At 42.7% G+C, this 19,757-nt stretch overlaps 1 protein-coding gene across 10 annotated transcripts in view; it reads right to left on the reverse strand.

Moving 5' to 3' along the window:
* Positions 1-803: 803 nt before the first annotated feature.
* The window catches only part of ST7 (suppression of tumorigenicity 7), a 259,056-nt gene continuing 240,102 nt past the window's right edge, over positions 804-19,757 (reverse strand). For 5 of the 10 annotated variants that reach the window (XR_010842131.1, XM_059074383.2, XM_059074381.2 and 2 more), the window contains 3 exons: positions 11,382-11,474; positions 8,801-8,940; positions 6,939-7,989 (listed from right to left, as the gene is read on the reverse strand). Coding sequence is in view for 8 of the 10 variants with exons in the window: in XM_059074383.2 (XP_058930366.1) it covers positions 7,870-7,989; positions 8,801-8,940; positions 11,382-11,474 (353 nt within the window). In the remaining 2 variants the exon portion in view is untranslated. Of the gene's footprint in view, positions 1,155-6,938; positions 7,990-8,800; positions 8,941-11,381; positions 11,475-19,757 lie in introns of those variants that run through there. The other 5 variants (XR_010842130.1, XM_059074382.2, XM_067042290.1 and 2 more) reach the window with 3 other exon arrangements.

The following is a 19,757-nucleotide window of genomic DNA, read 5'->3' on the forward strand; positions in this document are numbered from 1 at the left end:
GACCACCTAGAGGGGTGGGATAGGGAGGGTGGGAGGGAGACGCAAGAGGGAGGGATGTGGGGATATATGTATATGTATATGTATAGCTGATTCACTTTGTTATAAAGCAGAAACTAACACACCATTGTAAAGCAATTATACTCCAATAAAGATGTTAAAGAAAAAAAAAAAAGAGATGCTTGGCTGGTGTGACTCATGTAGAAGGCTTTCAAAGATGGTGAAGACAAACGTCCACTTTGGTTCAGATCATGAAAACACTCAAAGAATGCTCACATGCAAGCATCAAGAATGAAAACATGATAAAAAAAAATGACCCTTATGAGAAAACATTTAAAAAATGGCGATGTTGAAAGTGGTCAGGTCCTACAATAGGCTATTGGCTCTGTAGCTCTCATCAGAACTTTTCTTCTCACGACAAGTTTTCAGAAAGCAGAAGTAAAATGATTCCTAGAACCACAGTGCTGAGTTCTATTCCGTGAGTAGAGTCTCTGAATTGGAACAACCTGGGATGGCACATACATTTCGTTTCATTCATGCTTCCTGTCATTCATGCTGGAAATTTCTTTTGTGCATTTAGCCTATGAGGACATACAGTTTGGGGCTGAAAAAGATGGTACTTTTTAGCCAAAGAGAGTCTGTTTTCTAAGCCACCAACCGTAGAGGTGCCGAAGGCCTGGTGAAAGGAGTTCCATTAGCATAGAAAACCATTGTGTGGCACTGAGCAGATTTGGGGCCTTAGTAAATTAAATGTAACCTGTAGGTTTATTTGGACACCAACAATTTTACGGTTGGAAGACACAACTGGTTGCTGCAATACACAAAAGTTTATTTCTGACTTTTTTCTTTTCTGAAAGCAAAATATAATAGAACTGAACATCAATGAATTTTGTACAACAAAAACAGCTTTTAATATGGAACAGACAGTCCATGAAGGTTTTAAAATCGCGGAACGGCTTCCCTTTTTCAAAGTCATGCTTTCTTGCAGTCCACGAGGAGTTGGCACGAAGAGATGGTGGCAGCCCACTGGGTGAGGTGAGTGGAAGAACGGGTGGGCTTCCCTAGATCCTAGTCAGCTGGTGCCATAGACTGGACGGGAGGATGCTTTCCACTTTCTCCATGACAAAGTTTAAGGGGGCAAACAAAGTGCTGAGGAACTGCGAACAAACGAGAAAGGCACAGAAGTCAGGAGAAACCTTGTTCAAGACTACAAAATGAAGCTCTCCAACTCATGCTTGCATCTTAAGTCTCTGCATTATAAAAAGTTTCCAAAGGCTACGATTTCATATTTATGTTTGTAGGCAACATTGGTTGACGAGCAAACCTACATTCCAGCTTCTGCACCCGCCCCCCTGGCTCTGATGGATGAGGGGGAGAAGTGCTGGTGACAGGCCCTTCACTCCTCTGACAGCTGCCCACAGTTCTGAGGCCTTCCAACCAGCCTTCAGGATCTGAGGGCTGCTCATGGAGATGACTAGTGCCATCAAAAGGGACTGACAGATGGGTGGCAAGTGAGCAGAAGAGTTTAAAAGATGGTGACAACTTCTCCACCTGCTTGCCTAGTTATAGAACTTTAAGTGGAAAAGGCAACAACAGAAAAAAAATCCAGTTTGTTGTATGGTTGTGAATTGCTTTGGGATCCTATTGTCTCCCAAACACCTGCAGCCCATGTTCTTTTCTGAACTACCTGCTTAGTGGTGAGCATCATGGGAGCCTTGGGGAGGGCAGCAAGCTGGCCAGTCCATGGACACGTCCTTGTGGAAAAGGTGCTGCTCTGAGGAGAGCTTTGGGATCTCTTTCATTTGGTTACTGAATTCCTTTCTGTTTTTCATATAGAGAATAATGCTTATTATCTGTGCCTTTTAAGAAAGTGAGGTGCCTTGCCTGAGACTCATTTAACATCATCTCAAATCTGTTCTGATTATGTTCTCGTGAAGAATCAGCCTCCCTCCACAAGCCATCCAGCATCTGGCAGAAGAGGTGTCCTAACCCAACCAGGCACAAGAGGGGTGTTTGGATGGGTTTCCTTGCTCTCTGTTCAGAACCAAGGTATTGTCTCACTAGGGTTCAATGCCTGGTTATTGTACTGTGGAGGCCTTTGTCCCAATCCCTTGCCCATAGCACAGCACAGTCTACACCGCCAAGAATTTCCCATAGAAGTGTGCTGTAGGACGTGAGTACATACTCAGAGGGGCAACATGGTCTGAGGCCAGACAAATTAGTAGACCTGCATGTAGTGAAGTTAAAACAGTCTCCTCTACTGGTCATATGTTCTATGGATTGCAGGTCCTCAAGAAGGGTATGGTAGGCAAGTTTCCCAAATTTACTTGACCTCAGAATCTTTTCTTCTTCTTCTTCTTCTTCTTCTTCTTCTTCTTCTTCTTCTTCTTCTTCTTCTTCTTCTTCTTTTTTTAAAGAACCAGTAGAATGCAAACTGGGAAGGCCTGTACCACATTATGGCAGGACCATCAAGTGCGAGATTTGTGTAACGAAAACTCGAGAGAGTATAAGGTTTGGAACCCTTCTCTGTTCTGCATCTTTTACATCAGTTGAATATATTTACTCAGTAAGGCACTTAAGTACTGCATGAGATATAAAAGTGTCTAGGACAAGAGTCCCACTGTCAGGAAGCTCAAAGCCTAGGGGGTGGGGGAAGGGAGTCACTAAGACCTGTACCCAGCAAAGTAACAATACCAGGTAGACCACGATAGAGTAGAAGATAGACGCACAGAGCAACAGGAAGGTTCGGGAAAGGGAGAGAATCCATTTTGTCGAAAGGAACAGGAAAAACTGAAAATGAGGTGACTGAAACAGTCCCCAGTAGATGGCTGGGGTATGAAAAGACAGAGGTGGGGTAAGAATGGTAAGGAAACAAATGTGAGCAGGTGGGCCTTCCAGGCTCAATAAACAGCTGGAACAGGAAGGGGAAAACAGCTGGTATGACTAGAAGAGATGGAGGTAGGGTTCAAAAGCAACTAGAATAACTCTGGGGAGGGCCTTGGGTGCCAGGCTGTTAAGGAACTTGCAGTTAAGAAAAAGGCAGCCACGTTAGTACTTGAGTGAAGGTAGGATGGCTCTCTCCTCAAGTGGGTGTTACATATAGGGCGATGCCTGGTGACCTTCTGAAATTATCCTTTGCTGGGTGCACAGTACCACATGGGACGCTCACCCTACTTAACGGACTACCTGTCCTTTTCAGTTTAGAGCTGGATGCAGTTGGAAGGCATTGTGGGAGATACTAGGCCCAGGAATGAGTAACTACTGCCCGAGCTGCCTCTGAAAGAGTTTGTAAGATCCTAGTTCTGAGAGGATGACATGGAACAAGTCTACTGATTGTATCAGACCGACATGATAACACTGTAGAATTAAAAATATTTATATATAACATTTATTCATTTGTTTGTAATCAGAGATTGTCAAGGCTCCATAACACACAGCATTTGCCTATAATACTCAGCTCCAGAAAGAGGAGCTAGGTGCTAAAGTAGTCTGGATGAACCAAGGATCCTGACAGTGGCTGGAAAATGAGGCCCAACGAACAAGGTGATTTTGCTGGTGAAGTTATCATATCCTGCAAACCTAATCCAAAACAGATTTGTAACCACCAAAGTTGTGACTGAGGTGGGAACAAGTGATGCATTAGCGTGAGCCAGTGTGGTTAGATGACAGGAATTGCTCAAAGCCTATGCCCTGGGTGACTTCATACACTAAACGGGGGGACACCAGGGACACCTTGGGTAGCAGAATGAATGGAGATGTTGTTACAAAGCTGCTTCAAAATAAAGGCCTGTCTGTTTGCTTAGTTTTGGTCACTGACCTGACTTGGATAAAAAGAGTAAAAGGGAGGCCTCTGGAAATTAAGTTGCAGGCCCCCCCCCCCAGTTTGTGGTCTGTAAATGCCCCTCTTTCCACCCTGCACAGCAAGATGCAGTGAGCCCTACCCCCCTGAACACACCTGTGCTTCTCGACTAGGTTCCACAAGAGAATTAAATCCTAATACCTCCCATGTATGTGATCATTTACTGCTCTCCCTCATATCTAGAATGTTCTATCCTTGGGACAATCGAGAAAAGAATGCCTTGAACCCTTTCCTAGAGATCCTAATTCTCTCGCAGCACCCCAATTGCGATGTGCACCCTTTGTTACTAGGTTACCTTCCTCCTTAGCAGCCCTCTCCGAGTCCTCCTCTCCATCCTTCACCCACAAGGAAGAAGCAGCAATGTTATGGGGTGCCTGAAACCGTTAAGCCCTTTTCATTTAGTAACCAGACAAAGGTCAGAGGCTTTTATCAGGAGGTATTAAACAAAAAAAGTTTTGTGGAACACGCTTTGCTTACTTAGGATGCTCACTGGTACTTCTTTGCACGTTTGAAATCAGTCAACACTTTTTGGCCAAAGACTCAACCAATGCACATAGAGAAACAACAGTTTCACTTAGGAGCTTGGGAAATTTTATTGCCTGAAAAGTTAAGTCTGAATGAGCAACACCAGGCAACCCTGGAACAGCTCATCTATCTCCATGTCCAAAACTTCTGTCCTGGGGGCAGACATACACGGTCCAAAATGCACCATAATTCAATCAGTGTCTTGTGGTGAGAAAAAGCAACTGAACTAATAAAAAAGAGAGAGCAACACTTCAGTCGCCTGATCCTCCTTTTCCCGAAACACCGTTATTTAGAAGAAGGTCATGGCTCCCAACGTGCTTCGTTAACATTTGAAACGCCTCTGCTTATCTGAATAAGTTCCAGGTGCCCTACTGCAATCAGACAATTGACATTTCACTGTAATCAATATCAGACTTCAAAGAGGTCAGGGCCTATAAGTTGAAGACAAGAGTCAGAAGTCAGGGGGCTGGATCTCAGGGAAGGAGACCAAAGGAGGAAAGACAGGGCCCTTCAAACAGAAGAGGTCAGAATGCTGACCTTCCCACATTCTGTGAGGGGCTGGGTTTGGAATGATCACTTATTTATATGAGCAACCTTATCTTGGTAACCAAACATTCTAGGAAGAGTTAGTCCTAAGTCATTGAGGTAGATTAGATTAGGCGGAGAGAGTTGAAGCCTCTCATTTTACTATTTTCCAGTGGCTCACACTTGGCTGCAGGCTTCCTTACTGGCTGCATATCAACATGTAAACACACTGGAGAGTTCCCAAGCTGCACGCAGCCTGGCGGGTGGCAGCGCAATCTCTCTCCATCTACTGAGTCATTATCCCAGGGACATTATCTCAGGCGAGGTCTGAGAAAGTCATTTTCACAAGCTGCAAATGGTTGCAGGCAGCCTATAGGGCGGCTGTGATAACCTGTGTGTGTGTGTGTGGGGGGGGGCTTCACGAGGGGCCTGATGAAGTGACAAGAGTGAAAATGTGGAGAAGACTCCGGAGCAGTGGGGGGGAGGAGGAGGGAGATGGGGCTTGTCTCCTTCAGGCCATCCATCTTCCTTCCCCATGAAATCTCTCCAGACGTTTTAGTACTGCTAAACCTTAATGAAGGGCAAGATGAATGTGATCCTCCAGACAGAGGTTTAAAAGCAAATTTATCTAAACTACTTTTGAAAACTATGAGTAGCTGACCAAACGACCACACCTTGGTAGAATATAAAATATGAGGACCATAAAGGCAAATTTATATTTTATTTAATCATTTGGTCCTTGACTCAAAAGCAAAGCCTTGGAAACATTAAATGAGGAGAGTGGCCCTTGGTCTAATATCCATAACGAACACATCTCTGTGATATTCTGGAGGCTACACAGCCTTACCTAGAGAACACCCAGTCGTATTCTATGTACTACCCTCCATTCCTCTCAGCCCTCTCCCTGGGTGACGCAGTTTCAGGCAGTTACTTTATTCGGTACAGGGGCTCTCAGCCCTGGCTGCACACCCAAATCACTAGGGGGGCATCTGAAAGCTCAGATGCCCAGGCTGCATCCCAGACTAACTAAGTCAGAGTCCCCAGGATTGGCAGATCAGGCACCTGTAATTTTTAAGCTCCCTAGATGATTTCAAGGAGCAGCCGGGGTGAAACTGCTGGTTCCTAGAAACCTGTCACCTCAACAGCTCTGATGTCGCAGTATGCACCTGCAAACGGCTGCTCAAAGGCTGGCTTTTTTGAGACCAGTGTTCTTTGAAGGAAATAGTCCTGAACCCCCATCCTTAGAATCGGTGGGGGGCGGGGCTTATTTAAAAACGCAGATTCCGCGTGCTAACACTCAAGGCTCTGAACTTCCGGTGGTAGGGCCAGGTGAATTTTGTGCACACTAGGGGCTGAGAATCACTGTTCCACCAAGAGCTGCTTGTTAGTTCAATGAAGAATGGCACTGTCTGATGTTGTAAATGTATTCTTATTCTAAATTTTACTACATGATACTCTAATCTACTCAGACTTTTGGTAACTGCTTTAACTCAGGTTGGCTTGGGAATAGAAGCAAATAATGAATAGCATAGGCCCATAAACTGGGGATCATCCAAGGAGGCAGCTTGGGTGATACTGGGTTCAGGAATCATATCATGTACAGAAGACTTAAGGAAATTGAAGACATTCTGCCTGAAGAAAAGAGAAGGTAGTAAGTTAGAGGTGAGAGGTGGCCATGAATATATTAGTTACCTCAAGAAACTGCAAGAGGAAGTAGAGTTGTTCACTATAGTTTTGGAGAGTAGAATAGGAAATAAATGGAAATTAAAGGAAGGCAGATTTTATCAGTATCAAGAAGAGTTATGAGTGATCCAGTACTGAAATGGGCTTCCATGTTGAACAGGGGAATGCTCCATCACCAAAAGTATTCCAGATGAGTCTAAATGACCTTCGTCAAGTTACTGTTGAAGGCAATTTAAGGTCCCTTTCAACTGCCTGTGATCATAATTATAAAAGAGGAGAAGAAATGCTAAGCTGTATCTAATTTTTTATACTGATTCTTTCTGCAGAAACCACTACCATTTATTTATTTAATATTCATTTATTGAAAACCTACTATGTGCAAGGCACTGTGCAAAGCTTTGGGGATACAGAGATGAGGGAGACACAGTCCTGCTCGCAAAGAGCTCACATTCTACAAGGGGGTCAGACAAGTTTTTAACAATTATAATACAGTACAATAAACGTAATATGGGTATTCATGGAATACTGTGGGAGCTGAGAGGAGAAACATCTAACTCAGCTTAGGAGAAACTTAGAAAGGAAGCTGAGTATAAAAGAATGAAGAGGCGTTAGTAGACTGGACAAGCGCTGATGGTAATGGGGAAGGGCATTCCATGCAGAACAAATAGTATGTGCAAAGGCACCGAGGCACACAAAAGCATCTGGGAATGGTGAGTAATTCGCTGTGGCCCAAGAGCAGTGTTTGTGCAAGAGTTGGGAGAGAGATGAGGCTGAAGAGGCAAGCAAGGGCCAGATCATAAAGGACCTTGTATGCCATGCTAAAGATCTGGGACTTTATCCTGATGCTGGTGGGAAACTACAGGAGAAATTCAAGCAGGGAAGTGACATGCTCAGACTTGCAATTTAGAAAGATCATTCTTGGGTCAGTATGAAAGAAATACTGGCAGAGGATAAGATTGGAAGCAAGGAGACCAGTTAAGACTCTTGCAGGTGTCCAGGCAAGAAATCACAAAGATCCAAACTAAGAGACAGCCGTGAGAGAAGAAGGAAGGGAACAAGAGGTGAATTACATTTACCGAATGCCTAGTGGCTCAGGAGGTTAGAGCCGACAGACTGTGAAAGCCAAGACAGACAGGATATAAGGAGTGAGAGAGGGAAGAGTTTGGGAGGGCTGCCGAGTTTCTGGCTTGAGTAACTGGGTGGATGTCAGTGCCACTGGCGGAGATCAGGAATACAGGAGGAGGAGCAGTTTTGGTGGGGGGGGAGGAAGGGTGATGAGTTCAGTTTTGAAAATGATGAGATTGAGGTGCCGGTGGGATTTCCAGTTCATCTTCAACACGCATGAAAATACTCTTGCAATTCCAGTCCCTGAACTCTGCCGAGCAGAAAATGTCAATCATCTGGAAAGGGATTAAATCAACCCAGCCAAGTTAGAAATCATCCTTTCTGACTCCACTCGCCTTGAAATCAGAATGGAGTTCCAGGGAAACAATTGATATTCTTTTCCTTATTCCTTCTGTTTGAAACTCCTTTGTGGCAAAATCAGTAAACTTATCCTCACTGCATGTGCAGGCTGAAATGGTCAGTTTTCATCAAGGAAACGATGATTCTTGGTTGTCAATGCAGATGGCTTTTCTTATTAAAGCTCTTCTCCATAACCCTCTTTAAAGACCCTTAATGGATTTCCATACTTCTAAATATCATATCTGTATACTTCTTAATACTACACACCCTTCACACCCTCTCAGTTCACTTCCCAAACAAGCCAATTTGTAGACATGAAAACTTTTTAAATTGAAATCATCTTTGAAAATGTAAATTCTATCCTTCTTGAAGGAAAGACCTACGATATCTAAAGATTAGAAATGATGTCATTCAATTTATACAAAACTGAATAATCTCCCAAGTATTTTTCATTTGCTAGGATTCCCTTAATTCTTTAATTCTTTTAGACCTCATGCATTTTTTAGGAGAACTGCTGAGAATTTTTGTGTCTGTGAAATAGGCAAGGCATGCAGTAACAAACAAGCTACACTTTCTCATTCTGACCCTCAACCCTTGATCTCACTGATGATAATGAAAATTAAACAGTATGCAAAGGATCAATACAAGCACATCCACTTCTACACAACACTCCCCTGTTTCTCTTATGCTGCTTCTCTTGACTTTCCCTGCCCCTTGCCTGCGGCCTCCCCCTTGGCAAATACTCACAGCTTTTGCAAAGACCCCCATAAGTTCCGGGAACTGATGTGTCAGGAGGGCCAGCATGGCTGTGAAGGAACACAGTCCAGCAGTAAAGAGAATAAAGAAGGGAAGCTCCTTTTTTGGGTAAACTGAGACTTCATGGAAAGCTGTGGAGAAGATCAAAAGGGAAGTGTTAGCGCTGCAGTAAAATGCATTCTCAGGGAATTTCTGTAGGTGGGACTGACTCTTCAGAGCTTTGGCTGAAGCCTGCTGGAAATGAAAAAGGTAGGGCCCTGGAATGAACAAGAGCCAACATTTCAGCCAGCCTTTGGTGGCCTATCTGCTTCTCCGAAGTCCATGTTCAACCTTCAGAACTCTATCTAGGGCATGATAGGGCTAATTTGGGGATGTCACACACTCATGGGCAGGGACAGTAACACTAGCTATGCCTAACATACAATATTTCTTTCGCAAAAGCAAACACAAATAAAACAAAACTTTATTCAAATTATAAAACACATGTTCATTGAACAAAACCTGGAAAATCCAAAGTCAAGTATACTGAAAAAAAAAAATTCTCTCTCTAGGTTTTCACTTTCCTGTAATTTTTAAATCATTGTGATAGGGCGATATTAGTGTATGTTGTATTTTTTCCTGGTACAATCTAACTATGTCAGTGGAGGGTGCCACCCTGATAGAGAGACATCCAGCGAGGACCATCCATCCATCAATAATGGGAGATTTTAGAGCCTTTCATAACTTTTAAATTTCGAGTGGCCCGCACAGAGAGAAAAGCAACTAAGGCTGGCCCAGTGGAGGGGAGCTGTGAGGCTGTGTGTGAACAACACTGCCACTCTAACCAAAAGATTCGAGGGGCTCCATCTTCTTCAGGAAATCCAAGGTCTCAAGCTTTTCCTCGACCTTTCAGCTCTAAGCAGTAATCTACTCTGCTGAAACTGAGGGTGTAGAGGGCCAAGGAGGGACAAAGCACAAACAAGCATGTGCACTTGAATCCAGGGATGTCAACCTGCTAGGATTCTTCATGGGTGGAAGTGTGCCCAGGACCACCGTGGACACTACACCACTCACGCACAGGTAACATGTAAAGCCACCTACCCGCATCCTATGCTCACCCTCAGCACCCAACGATTTTGAGGGGACATCAGACTTGAACCACTGCATTCAATTAAATAAACGTGAGCCATAATTTTCTATTCCAGGACTGTAAAGGTTATTCCTAGACAGTTTCTTTTAAGAACTGTAATCTTGTTCTAATAGTGAATCTATCCCCATGGAAACATGATTGGACTCAATTAAAACATTTTAAAAGTGTACTTTTCAGAAAACTGCCTTTCTTACCAGAAACCGTAAATGTTAACAAGGATCTCCCTGAAGGGGGAGTCAAAAGGTAAAGCATGGGCCCATCACAGGGATTTCTGAAATCAAATCTAACGCAGAGCGAGGCACCCGACGCTTTTCAACAATAAACTCAAGATGGTGAGGAACCACACCCCTCTGAGGTCTCCCAGTTCCTGAGGTAACACGTCTCCCAGTGGGTCAGTCCTGCAAAGAAATGAGAGAGCTGCCTCCTGCTATTTCAACCTGAGACGGCAGCCTTGTTTTGCACCCACTATGTTGGAGATTTACGACCAGCTCAAAAACGCGCATTAGACAATCTGCCAGCACCCAGGGCTCCACAGTTATACTGGCCCTCCTGGCAAAGCATTTAAATATGTTACAGCTATGAGATGTGACGTAGCTGGGGCTGGTGCAGGGTGGGTGTGGCAGAAGAGAGGACGGGGAAGAGAGAGCAGCCAAGATTTGGAGCATATTATCTGAGGGAGGAAAGTATGGCCTAAGTCAGGGCCACATGAACAGCCTGGACATGCTCTTCATACACAGTATAATTTGATAATAACTATTTAGCCTGAATTGTCAAAACAATGTTGCATTACAGTAAACCAAATCATACTTTCCACGTGTGGTATGGGCCCTGCGACTGCTAGCCTGTATACAGTGTCGAGGCCGCACGTGAGCCCTGCACACGTCACACCAGCTCACTGCGTGCCATCCGTGAGATGCTCACGGGAAGTCCTGCCGCAGAGGGCAGGCCCACCCTGCCCACGACTCCGCCTCTGGCCACAATGCCAGCGTCCCGGTGCCACCCTCCCACCCATGGCTCATCTGCAGCTCCCTCTGAAACCAGTGCTTCCCCTCCAGACTCCGGTATGTGCAGACTGCCTCTGACCAGAGGGAGAGCCCAGGCCGAGCCCTGCACAGTGGATCAGCCCAGCAAGGGGCATCTGCCCCAAACTAGGGGTCTCTGCGCTCAGACCAACCAGTACATGATGGCTCTTCATCTACATTTCAGACCTGGGGGGGTGTCTTTCCCTTTGATGAATCTGGAGAGACGTGGAGGAGCAGGAAGCCAAACCTACACACATAACTCACTTTAATGCTTATGCTATCAAATGAGGACAGGGTTTGGGAGAAGAGTCATAAAAGACAAGGAACATCATAAACATTTATCATTTCCACCTCTTCCCATCCCAGTCTTTGGCACACCACCCTCACCAGCCAAAGAGAGGAATATGGAGGGGAGACTCACATGGAAGCAGCTCACGATCTGCTGTTTCTGTACAGATGGGGTAAGGATAAAATAGATGCCCCTTTTCCAAGGGATAAGGGATCATCCGAAAAGCTGCAAAGGAGAGACAATACGTTAGAGGTACAATATTTGTCTCATAACTTCTCAATTTCAGAAAGAGACTTTTGAGCATTTTTATAATGGTGAACACTTCTACAAATAGCTCCCATAAAGGAGGCAAGACTTACCCAAACTCTGAGTCATGTGCCAGATAAGCTGTCAGAGGTGCATTTTGATGTATGCCTCACACATTAACCTCATACTATATATTCTGGGCGAACCTCACAAAACTGAGTGGGGATAGGGGTGCAGAGGAGTAGGGAAAGCCATCAATTCCAATGCCCAGGGTTTCCTCATCTACAAAATATTATGAAAACATCATAGGCACTAATTCAATATAGCTCACCTGATGGTAATAATGCAAACCTGGATTGAAATGCTTCCCCAAGAAGCAAACATGGACTGACTTGTTGGATCGTGTCACAGATGCACAAATATGAAAGGCATTCTAGCATGTCTATTTTAAAAATATGCCTAGGTGGATTAGAATTCCAACCAAGACGGATGAAAACAAGAACCTAAAAATGCATGACCTGGGAGGTATTTCTAAACTTTATGAAACTTTTAAATCTTCAACATCATGCGGGGAAAAAATGAATCTGGAGAGATTGATTATCTGTATTTTGATGATATCAGGCCACATAAGTTCTGGTTTTGTGGCATCAGATAACATTAGGTCTCACACTGAATTATGACTTTCCAATCAATCCATCTCTTCCCGTTATCACGTGTGTTACTCTCCCTGTTACGAGGTCATCAGCATGTTAGTCTCACTGTTTCTGTGAACAGTACTTGAGGTAATTTTTCTTCAACAGATGTCTGGTAACTACAGCATGCTGTAACTATAAAATATAAAAACTAAACCCTACACTGGGAATGTCAGATTACAGTCCTTGCCTTCATGTGTGTCAAAAAGGGATGGTGGCAACACAGCAGCCTTTTCAGTCTTAAATACTACATTTCAAGGACTCCTAGCTACATCCTCAGCTGTGTAATTACCTGAGCCTTCTCAAAATGCTGTCAATGTACATATTTATCTTTTGCATACTTATTTCAAACAGAAATCAGAAACAAAGAATGTTCTCCCTCACAAGAAATGACAAGGTTCCATTGTAACCAGCATCAGTGCACATATGGTATTTATTCTGGTGTCTGAATATTATTTAAAAGTAAAAACATTATGTATGTGATTCCAGCATTTGGAATGCAGTCAATCTACACCACAGTGGTATCACTCTGAGGTTACAGCACATTGCCACAGAGAATATAAATCACTATAAACGTGGGATTAGAGCAGAGCCAGTTTGCTGGCAGTTGGCTGAGGTAAAAATGTTATCAATTTTCCTCTCATAACAGAAACCTCTTAAACAGAGATTAAAACATTAAAAACACCCCAGACTTTAACTCTTCTTAAAATGAAAGGCTCACCCTAGTTCAATCAGACCTTTTCTTTCATGCAAACCAAGATGACTTTTGCCCATTACGACAAGCAAGAGAGGAGTTCCCTGTACAGGTTGTTAACACACAAAGATTACTCAAAGGGACCAGCATCTCTCTCAGTAGAATTCGGCTTGCAAGAGAGGGAAAAATATTACAAAACCAAAAAAATCCATTTAGTGCCTTTATAGGATACACTAAACTCTCTACTGGGAAGCAGTGCGTTTAAATTTAAACTGCAATATGGCAGGATTTTAATACTATTTCCCATGAACGATGGCTGCTATGAAAGCATCCCAAAAATGTAGAAAAACCTATGTGGAAGTTTTTTTTTTGAAATCCAGATTCTCCATGTGCACTAAGGGCTGCTGTAATTAAGAATCTGTTCAGTCAGGTTCATATGATATAAATAAACCCTCAGTTTTCAAAGTGGCTATAAATTTGAATGCTAAATTTTGTTCAAAATTGAAGTCAGTTTGCACTTCAGGGAGCAATTTTTTAAATGAAATATAGGAGTGCAAGATCTTGAGAGTGTTCAACCATAGACATCAAATGGTTGCTTGGTGTCTTTTCAGTCAGATGCCAAGTATTTTTTACTCCAGTACTTGGCATGCATACAAATTTTGTGCATCAAGTTAGTCTTTTCCTTCTTCTAATTAGTTCTGGTCTTTTTGGAGAGAGTGAAGGCACTGATTACATACGACTCAAAAAAGAATACACACACAAACACACACGCACTTTTTGTACTGTCCTCTGCCCCCAACCCCCGGGATTGTAAAGACGCTTATGTGCTCTTAAAATTTCTCATTCTCATGTCAGTTGTCATTTACATCAAGTTCATAAAATAATATTAAGACTTTTGGCTTCACTAAACAAAAGCAAGCACAATTTCTGTTTGCAATTCTATCCTTGGTCCACCCTGCTGTGCGGGGCCCAGCAAAGTGTGCGATAAGCAGTGGAGGTCTGCAAAGAGCCCGGCCAGCTTCACCTCCCACCTCCTGGTCCCTTTCACTGCAAAGACATGAAACTGCTCCACAAGAACCTCAAGGCTTTAGCCGAATGTCCAGAACTTTCGCAAGTGCAAATAGTAACACACTGACGTAGCAGGGCAAGTAAGAATGGAAAAAAGGTCATTTGAACTATTTTATGAATTTGATCTACTTCATGAGTGACTAAAAACCTCCTAAAAAATCTCCGTCCGAAAAAAACATACACTTCAGAGGAATTAAAAATGTACATGTATTTGGTTAGAAAGGAAACAAAACAAAAAACCTGGACCACTCAGAGTTAACACATGGGACACAAGTGGCATTGTTGCATTTTCCTTTTGTGCCATCCCCTCCCTTACCTTGGTTTCTATTGTGCCTTTGTGGGAGAGGCAAAATGAAACTGGGAACTACTTAATGAACACAGCAGGCTCTCCACAACGACGTGTGAGGCATTACACAGCTGCCTTCCACCCCTGCCCAGACACATTTTCTAGGCACCAAGCCTATCAGTGCTGTGCTGATCAGAGACTCCACCAATACTGGAGAAAGAATCAACAGAACGAAAGAATGAACAGAAGGACGGATACATGAACAAATTAATTCCTGATTTCCCCAGTGACTTCTAATGAGCTCTCATCCTGTCCACAACATAGACCAGGATAGAAGGTAATGTTTGATACTTTGTCTATGTTGCCTTTTCAAAGAGGATCTCAAGAGAACTTTATACAGACTCCTTGCAATAGCAAGAACTGAGTTTGAATCCCAGCTCTACATGGTCCAAAGGTTGAGTGCCTTCCTCATGCAGCAGTGATAGAAAGGTGAGCCAAGTATGAACTGTCCCTGCACTGATGGAGCTGACCATCCAGGGTGGGAAACAGATGAGCCAATAATCATGAAAACAGGAGTGAAAGTCCCCCTGTGATAGCCCATATCTAATGGGGGAGTGGTGGAGGTGACAGCTCAGGATGAGTCAAACTTGACCAGGCTGACAATTGTATGACTTTGGGTGGGTCATTAATCTGTGTCCAGTCTCTTCGGCCGTAAAAATGAGAACACCAAGGACCTCGAGAGGCTGTTAAAGGGACTAAATGTGACAGCGGAGGTCAACGTGTCCACACATAGTGCCTGACTGCTCAATGAAAGTTAGTTTTCTCTTTACCGTGCCTTTCCACTAACCCCAAGTTCCTACTTCCTCTAACAGGTCATACTCTAGCTTATAAGTAAAAATGCTGCTTGTTTGTGAACAATTAGAAGTGCAAATGTTAGAACAGAAAACTTTCATCAAAATACACATTTTTGGGCTTCCCTGGTGGCGCAGTGGTTGAGAACCCGCCTGCCGATGCAGGGGACACAGGTTCGTGCCCCGGTCCGGGAAGATTCCACATGCCGCGGAGCGGCTGGGCCCGTGAGCCATGGCCACTGAGCCTGTGCGTCCGGAGCCTGCACTCCGCAACGGGAGAGACCACAGAGTGAGAAGCCCGCATACCGCAAAACAACAAACATTTTTTTTCAATTATGTGAAGTTTTTATTTATTTATTTATTATTTTTTTTAACATCTTTATTGGAGTATAACTGCTTTACAATGGTGTGTTAGTTTCTGCTTTACAACAAAGTGAATCAGTTATACATATACATATGTTCCCATATCTCTTCCCACTTCTGACTGTAATGCAGGCAACTAGCCATAAAGACTCTTTGTCTTTTGTGAGGCTTTGGGCACAATAAGGAGAATTCAGAAGTCAAAAGCTTGGGTTCTGATCCACATTTTTTCACTATCTACTTATATGGCCTTGGGAAAACCACTTTCCTTTGGTTAGATTACATGATGTTCCATTCCAATTCTGAAGAAAACTTCTAGAGTTTTATAGAAGATTCACTAATTTGTTAGTGACCTGCAACACTCTATAACACTCTGTTCCTGCTTCCACTGCTTGTATCCACACTATATATTATATATGTGTGTGTATGTATATGTGAGAATATTTGTATACACACCCACACACAGACACACAGACACACAGACACATTAATGTTTCTCTCAAAGCGTTTCAGAGTCTGACTCATCTTGGTATCCCCAAAAGAATGCCTGGCACAAAGGAGGGACTCAATAAATGTTAATTGAATAAAGGAATGAATAAGTTAATTCACAATAGGGCAGAGACAGAATTTTTCCCTTTAAAAACCCCAGTGGATCCAAATTACGGTCAGCTGTTCAAAACTGAATAACTGAAAGGAGCAAGCTGGTTCTACTGGGCGGTAGGTGGGAAAGCGCTGAATAATATTTGGAGTCCGGCTACTAGTGTTAAGTTGGCTATGGCCAGGGACTTTAGCTGGCCATTGTCTTCTCGTAAATTATAAAATTTAGCCTTAGGTCTATGGGGTGAGGGGTGGAAGAATTTCTCTTTAGCAGTCCCAAAGGTGCCAGGCTTTTGGAGGAAAGGTTTGGTTAGAGGAAATGCCCTAAGGACCACATCTTACAGCAAGTAGCATTTACCATCAGGTTCAAAGAGAATAAATTAGAATCAGAATCTCATCCTTTGCTTCAACAATGGACCATTTTCTCCTCTCAAAGGAAATACTTTGCCTAGTCCCCCTAAAAAACACCACCTTCAAATCTTATACATTATTTAGTGAATTCTTTGGAAAAAAATCTCCAAAAAGAAAATAAAGAGTCTTACTTGATCAAGTGGAAAAAATGGAAACAAAGAAAAGCTAAGTGATTTACCCCATGGCATTCTAGCCTTCTGATATACAGAACCTGAAAATTAATCTTAAAGTTCACAGTTGTGGTCAGCAGACTATTCTGCTTTATAAAATAAATATAGCCAAAACAGAGTCCTGAAAAGATCAAGGTAGAAGGGAGATAAGGCCACATCAGTATTTAATACAGGTAAAATAGAAGATGTGCCATTTAAAATAGGGCCCCGGGCTTCCCTGGTGGCGCAGTGGTTGTGAGTCCGCCTGCCGACGCAGGGGACACGGGTTCGTGCCCCGGTCCTGGAGGATCCCACACGTCGCGGAGCAGCTGGGCCCGTGAGCCATGGCTGCTGAGCCTGCGCGTCCGGAGCCTGTGCTCCGCAACGGGAGAGGCCACAACAGTGAGAGGCCCGCGTACCACACACACACACACAAAATACGGCCCATAAGGCACGATACCACTGTAAATAAGACACAATTCAAGCGAGATCCCTCATTCATATATGTTTTTTACATTCAACACATCGTGTGTGTGCACGTGTGTGAGCGTAACCAGAACCTACAGTGTTTAAAATAAATATAATTCAGATAATGTGGCAGCTGTGTAGTGAACTAAGAAACATGTTTTTAAATCTTATAAATTAAAACTTTCTCCATTTCTTCATTATCTTGACTTTGAGGAACATATTGTGTAATTTCAGGGGCTGGGACAGTGATGAATCAAATATTTTACAAACCTTTGAAATGCTGATGTATTTGTGGTTGAGGACTCCGTTGTTGTTGTTTTTTTTTATTTTAAAACCACCATATGTTTCAAACCCAAACAATCTCTGCCATGCATCAGCTGGACTTTGGGGTTTTAACAAAAATGTGAGTTATTTCAGCCTGATTGGTGGGAAACTCACTTAATTCCACAAGATGACTAATGCTCCAACATAATAAACTCATTAAAAAGCAAAGAAAAACATACCTCATACCTACCCCTAACTAACACTTTTGACATAAGTCAGGCTTTTAAAATTTTTTCTAAAAGATAAACTGACTTTTTAAAAGAATACTCACTTTTAACATGGAACCTGGTGAAATGAGGCACTGTTACCTTCCTCCCTGAGTTATCTTTCTAATGAAAAGGGGAAACTGGAAGGGAGTTGGGGAATGGCCTTAAATTTCAGAATGAAGAAAAAAATGATTTAAAGGCGAAAACCTAGACCCTGAGGCTGGAGATGTCAAAATGCGGCACCCAGTGGTGAACTGGAGGAAGTGCAGCCTCCTGCGCTCAGGCACAGGCCGTCTAGGGGAGCCCCACGACCTCAGAGGGAGAGGGAGCGGTTCTGGTACTGTAGCCGCCCTGAGGGCAACTGCCCTGAAGCCCACCAATTTGGGATGGGGTGATGGCATTCAGTATCTTCAGTGCTTCACAGTTTTCAAAAAATGGGTAAGTTAATACCAGTTAATAGGTAGCTAAGTCAGAATTCTAATCCAAGTCCTTTTGATTTTAAATCCAGAGCCCTGATGCCTCCATTTAACTTAGAATGGACACAGATCTAGAAGTTTTGTCAACCAATTACACACAATTGTCTAAAGTTGGAGTGGTAATTCTTTCTTCTAAATTGCAAGACAGATTTATAGCTTTGTTTTTGAAAAAAGACCAAAACTGAAAGATTATTTTTCTAAGTACATGCATATACATATATACACACATACACATATATACATATGCATATTTATGTTTGTAGAAAATATATATGCTTGTTGTAGAAAGTTTGAAAAATACAAATAGGAAGAAAAAACAAATCACTTAAGATCTACTTAAAGATGTATTTATTTCCAGTCTCTTACCTTTGTTTATATATAGAATGTATTTTTTATAGAATTGGGCTCATTCTATAGTTAAAATGTTTACGTCAGTATTTAACAACAAAAATATAATTTTATATAGAATGATTAACTTTCAAAACACTAGAAAGGGCATAGGTATACCCCAGTCTGTAAGCAGTGGTGTAAATTGAGGGCTTCTAAACAAATGTTTCAGAGATGGCTGATCCTCTTATCCTTAATCTATTCAGGAAAGGCCTAAGTAGCTGGTATTATAGAAAAGAGCAGTGAAGAAAAAGTGAACCTGGCTCTACCAACAGTGCTGGCAGGATGTTCAACAAGTTACTCACATCAATGAACCTGTTCCTCTCTTGATCAACTAAGATGGCCACCTCTGTCCTGCCTAACTCAGAAATTTATCAGGAGTCCATGAAATGATGGAAATACAAACTCTCTGTGAATTACACTGTTACACAAACACTCTTCAAGGTTCTTGGGATCCTCCAAGGTAGTTAGCACCTGGTAAGCACTCTCATGGTTCTCTTTTCTTTCTAAAACTGAATGGTATGGCTCTGTTTTTGAAAACCGAACAGCAGCGTAACTTCCTGGTTCTTGATTATCTATAAGGATCAGATGCTGCATTTGTCTTTCCTATTGGCCCCTGACTACCTTGCCACACTGTTTTATGTCTAAAAACTCACCCCTACGTACTAGAGAACGGACTTGAGGATACGGGGAGGGGGAAGGGTAAGCTGGGACAAAGTGAGAGAGTGGTAGTGTATATATGGACATATATTCACTACCAAATGTAAAATAGATAGCTAGTGGGAAGCAGCCACATAGCACAGGGAGATCAGCTTGGTGCTTTGTGACCACCTAGAGGGGTGGGATAGGGAGGGTGGGAGGGAGGGAGATACAAGAGGGAAGAGATATGGGGACATATGTATATGTATAACTGATTCACTTTGTTATAAAGCAGAAACTGACACACCACTGTAAAGCAATTATGCTCTAATAAAGATGTTAAAACAAACAAACAACAAAAAAAAACTAAAACAAAAAACTCACCCCTTTTTATTCTAATAAAGTGTTCCACCTGTCTAATTTGAGGTAATTACATCCCCCCAGAGGTACTACACTGTTTGATGTGGGGTTCACTATGTCACTTCACATTTCTCACAATCTCACTGTCCTTCCCAGTTGTTCCAGAGCATCCTCCTATTGTTATATGATTATATGGGTAACTAATTTCCAAACAGAATTTCCTCATGGTTTTTTTTTTAAATAGTTATGCCATTCCTAACACTGTGTCTTCATCACTTCTTCCCACCCACTTTT

Source organism: Kogia breviceps, chromosome 9, assembly GCF_026419965.1.
Source record: "Kogia breviceps isolate mKogBre1 chromosome 9, mKogBre1 haplotype 1, whole genome shotgun sequence".
Classification (NCBI taxonomy): domain Eukaryota; kingdom Metazoa; phylum Chordata; class Mammalia; order Artiodactyla; family Physeteridae; genus Kogia; species Kogia breviceps.